General features: G+C 37.9%; 1 protein-coding gene across 1 annotated transcript; it reads left to right on the top strand.

Annotated features, from left to right (window-relative positions):
• The first annotated feature begins 646 nt into the window (after positions 1 to 646).
• On the top strand, positions 647 to 3,631 carry LOC115678234 (uncharacterized). Its single transcript, XM_030601575.1, has 7 exons — positions 647 to 781; positions 927 to 1,013; positions 1,125 to 1,328; positions 2,126 to 2,290; positions 2,381 to 2,434; positions 2,539 to 2,679; positions 3,257 to 3,631. Exons 1-7 carry the CDS (start codon positions 647 to 649, stop codon positions 3,629 to 3,631), a joined length of 1,161 nt encoding a protein of 386 aa, XP_030457435.1.
• Positions 3,632 to 7,588: the final 3,957 nt, after the last annotated feature.

Genomic DNA, 7,588 nt, shown 5'->3' with positions numbered 1-7,588 from the left:
CGTTTTCCTGCTCTGATACCATGTTGATGTTTGGAGACAGATAGAAAACAACGACAAAGTGTTTATGGTGGCTCAACCCCAATTAGGATTGTATGATATGTATTTATAGGAGTGACTAATTACAGAAATGGTACAGATAGAAACATAATTACATAAATACCCCATAATACATATAAATTACACATTAATATGACCAATGTGATTTGACTGAACATCCCACGCCATGAAAACATGTCTTAAGACTCTTTTAATAGTAGTTATGCATGAGGGAGGACATGGCCTGGTTTCGAAGACAAGTGGAAAACATGCATTTTATTACTGGAAAAGATGGCAACCATGCCTTATTTCAAGGGACAGCTTTAGTCCTTCCATGCTCTTGTCTTTAACCCATAAAGGGCCATTATTTCAAGGAAAACATGCATTTAATTTAGGGACGTTAAAGATTAACATTGGTTAATATAGACGTCGATGGAAAGTAATTAGTGGTAAATACAGCATTTTTGGAAGTCATGTAAAGAACCCAGCGGACTCCCATTTTGGTACAAAACATGTTCGTCGCGACTTTCACAAGATATAAACCTGTGTAGCCCAAGCACTGCTTATTAACACAAAATCTGCAAGTTCTCACACCACCATGCAATACAAAATGAAGCTCTTGCCATTGCTGCTCGTATTCTTCGGTGTTTCTCTGGGTGAGGTTGGGAAAATTTCAGAAGATGACGACATAGAGTTGGAAAGACAGGTCAAAATGATGAATAGGCCGCCGGTTAAGACATTCACGGTAATAATCTCTCCGATAAATTGGCAATGTTTCTGATTTATTTTTATGTAATTTGATGTTAAGCTGGGATTTGTATTGTCAATAAAGTTTCACGCAAGGATTGTATGTTCCACAACCGGTAACCGAGTTTGATATTTTAAAACAGACCGAGGAAGGCGATACCATCGATTGTATTGACATTGATAAACAACCATCGCTACAACATCCTTTGTTGAAGAATCACAAAATTCAGGTAAATATTCGTTGATTTTTCCAGGAACAAAAAAAGCTTGTTAGCCAATATAGAATCACTTGCATAAAGCATTCTCCTTGGTATACTATAATTGGTTTCCTTTTCTTGTAGAAAGAACCGACGTTTCAAGTCACTAGCTTTGGTCGCAATCTTTCGCGTATAAAGTTTGTACAATTTGGGTTGAGAGAACCATGTCCGATTGGAACTGTACCAATTCTTCGAGTAACAAAGAAAGATTTGATTAGGGCGAGAGCCTTACCAAAGATGCCATCTTTAGCAGCTTTAAGACAGGATGCTCTTCAATCCAATCAACATGTACTCTCTCTCTCTCTCTCTCTCTCTCATTCGCTCGCTCTATCTATCTCTGCATGTGCGTGTATGGGTATGTGCGTGCCTCTGTATGTGTGTTTCTCTCTATGTATTTTTTGGAGTTTTACTGGCATAACAGTTTTTGGGCCACTATGAGAGTAAGAGCATGTTGTAAGCCCCAAATTCTAGGAAGAGTGAACCCCGCTATAATTTCTAGTTATTTGTTATTTGTTTTTTATGGCTCAAAATTGGCTATTAGTCTCACTGTATATTAAGAACAGTTATATAAACATTTCTCTTTTTCTTTAAGGCTACCTTTGGAATAAAGAACATATATTTTAGAATAAGAAAAATCATGAAAACAACGTGGCTTGTACGTATAGGTGTCTTCAAGTGGCCAAGAGTTGGTTGAACTGTGGACTATGGGCCCAATTCCCATTAAAAACACAATCTTTAGCTTGTATTCCAATACTGGTTCAAACCTTTTTTATTTCTTAAAAAAATATTTTTTAACTTAGATTTCGATTCCATCCCAAATTTTTTTTGTCATAGAAAATATCGGCTTTAGCTTGGATCCCAATTTTGGCCAAAATGTCTTTCGGTATCATAAAACACCAGCTTTTACCGGGTATCTAAATTTGGCCCCCATCAAGTTTCGTTCCAACGATGCTATTAAAGATTCAATTGTCAATCCACGTGTGATCGACAAACATCTGTGTACAATGCTACCGTCTAACACACTCTGTCATATATTTCAACTTTTCCCTATTCCAGTAGTTTAACGTGCACGATGTCATTTGCAGGTGATTTCTTTGGTGGACAATAAGATAGAAAATATTAAATATGGAGCTTATGGGAGAGCATCCGTCTACAATATATCTGTTGCCAGTGACCAATTCAGTTCACATAATATATGGATTCAAACTGGGCCTAGAGATCATGTTAGCATGATTGTAGCCGGTTGGATGGTCAGTAATTGAATTTATAGGTATGGAGAAGGCAATTGCGATAGAAAATCTTATATATTTTCTAAGTCTAACCATCTTCAGTTTTACTAGGTTTCTCCACAACTCTATGGTGATAGTCTTTCTCGGTTCTTCATATACTGGACGGTTAGTCTGGAGATAATTGATTAATTATTCATACAATTTCTAAAAACTCAGCAAGAAATTAGATCTAAGTTGGCTTATTTGTTGACTAAGTATTATTGTGACAGGGCAATGGTTACCGTGACGGATGCTACGACGTGTTGTGTCCAGGTTTTGTCCTTGTGAATAGGGGAGCACCCATCAGATCACCCTTGCGTGGTTCTACTTATGGTGGAGATCAATATGAGGTTTCGATCCATATCGAACAGGTAAGCATCATTTTGAAATAAACTCCATATCGTGCTATCTTCACAACACTCATCAACATATGCATGAATCGTTTTGAATTTGAAAATTAATCTCAAATTGCTCATGTGCTGCACAATTGTCACTAGCGATGAAAATGAATTCTTTCACTGTAGCAAATTGTGCTGATAAACAAGGGTGATTTGGTTTCAGAACTTCTCTTTTTTTCATTTTTCTTTGTTACTCTACGGATGCTAGCTTTTGTTCTTGAATTCATAAGTGATAACTGAGTGTAACCCCAAAATACAGATAAACAATAACGTACATAAAAATTAGTATTAGGCGTAAAACAAGGATTACTTATTTCTAAAGAAGCCCAAACTCACATCGTTCACCGTTCTCTCAGAACACATCAAACGACATATCTCAAGCTCATATTCGAATAAAAACTCACATTTGTTGGTTGATTTCGAAGAAGATATCACGTAGTTTCAATGAACTATTAACCTAAAACCGAGAACAATCGTGTGGCTATCTCCACGATCCAATGTGATTGAGGTGTGTAAAAACTTGTCAATAACATTTACTTCTTCTACTCAGGACCGTGAAACTGGGAATTGGTGGCTGATAATCAATTACCCTCCGATTAAAGTAGGCTACTGGCCAAAGGAACTATTCGTGAATCTACAAAATGGTTCGCTACACGTGGCTTGGGGAGGGATTGGCCTAGCCGGAAGCGATGGAGTTTGTCCTCCGATCGGAAGCGGACACAAGCCCGATGACGATTACACACACGCGACGTACTTCCGAACATTACAGTGGGTTAGTGAAGACCAGACTTATCTACCGCCTTCAACAGAAGTGGGCATATGGGTGGATAGATCCCATGTCTACGATTTGAAGTACCATCCGCATGACCGACATTTAGGCTACTGGATGGGCTATGGAGGTCCTGGAGGTTATTGTAGGGGATAGCAAGTCCATGGGAAGTTTCTTTGAATCCTTACGTGGGGAGCATTTTCTTCAGACTTACCTGAGTGATAAAGACGAGGACACTAGTCCCCTTTCCCAAAGATTTTCGCACCATATGACAATCTTTTTCCTTTGCTTATCCCATCTCAAATCATCTATTTCGAATCCGTAGTTAACAAGATCGACATTACAAATTAGGGTTTGAATTTATCATGTCTGTCCTTTGAAGAAAAATAATAATAGCGCGGCCTTAATATACTCCAACTTAATAGTAGAACTGAAAATCTTTTTGTGTATAACAGACTAACCTAAGATTAATAGTAACTAGTTAGATTGTTGCATGATGCCGTGGAGAGAAAAAAATTTAAAATAATTGAGCAAAATCAATTGATGGAAAAAGAGAAATTTAGCAAATTTTATTTTAATCCTCAATTTGCGAGCTGATAGTTTGAGAATAGATTGAAGAATGTATCTACCACACAAAGGTTGACTGTTCAATTCTTAAAAAATTTCATATACAATGCCCATGTCAAGAAATCTAATTCCAAGTGATAATGGTTTGAAATGTTATATTCTTGTGTGTTTCTCTGTACTAAATGACATGATATGGTTGAGTGTTAAAGACACTAATATCACGCGACAATTTCCTTGAGAATCGAAATTTCAAATTAAAATTTGGATCTTATCACTATGACAACTCCATAACAGTATTTTATCGCTTTCATGTATTCATGTATCAGCTTTTTACTTTAGAGCAATTCAATTAGTTATAAGTACATGAATTTAAGCATAAGTTCAAGCGCTCCCGAGTCATGATTGCCAAAAAAAATTTATTTAGTGCAATAATATTTGACATATGATCGAAACACACTGCGAGCATATCAATTTATGAAGTTTAAGAAAGGTTTGTTTAGTGAAATAGATAAAAGTAAAATGAAGAATAGTGGAGACAAAAAAAAAAAAGAGAGAACGTGGCCTAACTAATTTGATCAGACATGTACACCTAGGTATTAGAAGAAAGTCACCAAATCACATAGGTTGAAATGGAAGTTATTGTATATATGCATGAAAACCTAGAGAAAGTCACCCAATCTCTCTCTCTCTCTCTCTCTCTCTCTCTCTCTCTCTCTCTCTCTCTCTCTCTCTCTCTAATTGGAGGACGCTCGCCTCGTGTGACCACAAATGTACCATCTGGGCATCTCCATGTCGCATCTCTCTCTCGCACAAGCACACGGTCATGGTGGTGGGAGGCTCCCTCAATGGTAGACAAGGAAAAATTTTAAAAAAAATGTATGAAATCAACCAATCAAGGAAAAACAAGTTCAAGAAATTGAAGAATATTTGGTCAAGGAGCAAGATTCAGTAGAGTGGAAAGTCGAGCACCGAAACAGTGGAGATTTCAAGAGCAAGAAGAAATCGGGATTGCGGGTAAAGTTATCAAGCTCAGACTTCAAACAGTAATCACGCCATACATGGAAGTTTTGTGGGAGGGATAACCTGTTGTACTTCCTTGTCTACTTGGACAAAGACTAGATTGAGGCCCGTTTGGTTCGGCTTTGGAAAAATATTTTTGAGGAAATGCAAAAGTTTTTAGGTAAAGGGGTTTTCTAAAATGCAATTAGTGTTTGATAAATTGTAATTTTAGGGTGTGTTTGTTTGGGGAAAGTGTTTTTTGGAAATTGATTTTCCGGACTTTCATTCGTTTAGTTCACAGAAAATGACTAGTCAACCGAAAACACTTTCCGGTTAACAAAAAAATTCATGCACAAATTTAGAAAAGTGAATTTTCATATGTGAGAAAGTGAAAATACTTTCCGAAATTGCTCTCTTGAATTTTTAATATTTTATTTTTCTTTTTTTCTTTTCCTTCTTCCCCCTCAGCCGGTCACCGGCCTCGACGACGGCCAACGAGATCGAGCCTTACCAAGATTTGGCAAGCTTGAGCTCGCCAACATTTTTTTTTTTTTTTATAAACAAAACCAGCAAGGATTCTTACCTTACCAAAAAAAAAAAAAACAAAACCAGCAAGGTTCAGTGGCTGACGAGAGGCTAGATTTGGCTGCCGCATGAGCCAGATTTAGCACTGGCAGCCTCGCCTGTGGTCGCCCGACCCTAGGCGATCGTCGCCATGCATAAACCTTGGTGACAGTCCCTAGGTCGCATGAACCCAGGCCGTGTCGCCTGAGGTCAGGCAACCTCAATCAAGGCTGTCGGCACTAGATTTGGCTTACCGGCAGCCACATACGACCTCGTCGAAGTCTCACTAGCCGCCTGCTGATGGCCTAAAACCTCGTCGGTGAGGTTGTGTTAGATAGGGACGTTTCCAGAATTATGATAGTTGAGCTAGGGCAAAGTTGGAGAAAAAAATTGTATTTGCATTCTAGAAATGCAGCATTCCAAAAGACCTTCGGATCTGTCTTGGGCTAAAGGTCTTTAGAAATGCAATTGCATTAATTTGAGCAAAAAACGAACCAAATGCCATTTGCATTCACCCAATGAACTTTAGTGTCTCGAGGCCCATTTGCAATACTGAACCAAACATGGTTTTAATATGTTGTAACACTCATAATAAATTGTTGTATGATTGTCATTAGTAGCTATGTCTTTTAGATTCATTATATTTTTCCGGTTTCAAACTCATACTTCGAAAGGGGAACAATGATTGAGAAAAATTTTATAATCATATTGATTGCCGCCATAAATGGAAGTTATGTGGGAGGGATAACTTGTCGTTACTTCCCTGTCTACTTGGACCGGGCTTAATACATCGTAACACCCATCACGATGGCCATCGCCCTATAAAATGATCACATATGGAGTCAACAATCCAACTTCACTTCTGTATGCATGTCGGGCGTAAAAAGTTGAAGGAAGAAGTTTTCGAAAAAGAAATATCTAAAGATGTCCGACTCGACGGTCGAGTATATGAATTTTTGGGGAATAGGATCACATATGATTGTGGATAAGTCTAGTAAAGATAAAAGATGTTAGGCATTGCTCCTAGGATATTACAAATAGTTTACTTTTCTATGCTTAGAACATATTATATACCTGCCAATTGGTTACAATCACCTTAAGATGATCTATAGGACCGGTTTCAATTCAAATATTATGTGAACTGAATTGGTCATTAATTATGGTTAGATCATACATGTTCCTCGTCACACCAGCTCCATATTTGACATCTTCTACATTATTGTTGTGACGCTCCAGAATATCACGCGTGACACGTACCCTTTCCAATAGTAACTCGTAATTATTATTAGCATGCGGAAGCACTAAACACATCGCACGAAATACGTAAGTTTGAATAATATACATATGCATTTATCAATTATCTTCCCTCTTCCAAGTATTAATACAGGCACAAAAAGAAACTGGATACAACGCATTAACTATAGGAAGACGGTCGGGTCTTGTCGATACTATCCCATACTCCTGCATCCGAAAACTTGCCTATAAAAAGTCACGTACTAGATTATGGATCAACAACCTCGCCCATCCACACGTCTTCGTCGCCATAAAAAGCCCTCAACGGTCCAATTAACTCACCGTCGATATTCAAGTACCAAGCGACAAATTGATGGAAATCCACTCTAGAAACGCCACGTCGACCCACACTGTGAAACTACGCTTAGTATATGCTATGGATGAACCAGGTTCAAGCACATCTTCATAAACACAATTGAAATGCATGGGAGCTCCAAAAAGCAGTGGCGGTGGGGAATCCATTCTAAATATCTGAAAAATAAAAGAGTGAACCGAAACCCAGCAAATGAAATCTCCATATGATGAGTGCAGGTGTAAATACATCATCTTTCTTATCATGATAATGTCGATCGAAACCAACAACTGTATTGCATGAGATTATTCACTTAAATGCAAGCGGATGACATAACATATTATGAGATACGGTCATCACCAATTAATTCACTAGTAGACATGTGTGTCCATATATAT

This window comes from Syzygium oleosum, unplaced genomic scaffold (genome assembly GCF_021117445.2).
Source record: "Syzygium oleosum isolate NSW1041296 unplaced genomic scaffold, Sole_v2.1 Sole_v2.15, whole genome shotgun sequence".
In the NCBI taxonomy this organism is placed as follows: domain Eukaryota; kingdom Viridiplantae; phylum Streptophyta; class Magnoliopsida; order Myrtales; family Myrtaceae; genus Syzygium; species Syzygium oleosum.
Note: the sequence above shows the minus strand (reverse complement) of the source record. Positions and strands in the feature narration are given on the sequence as shown.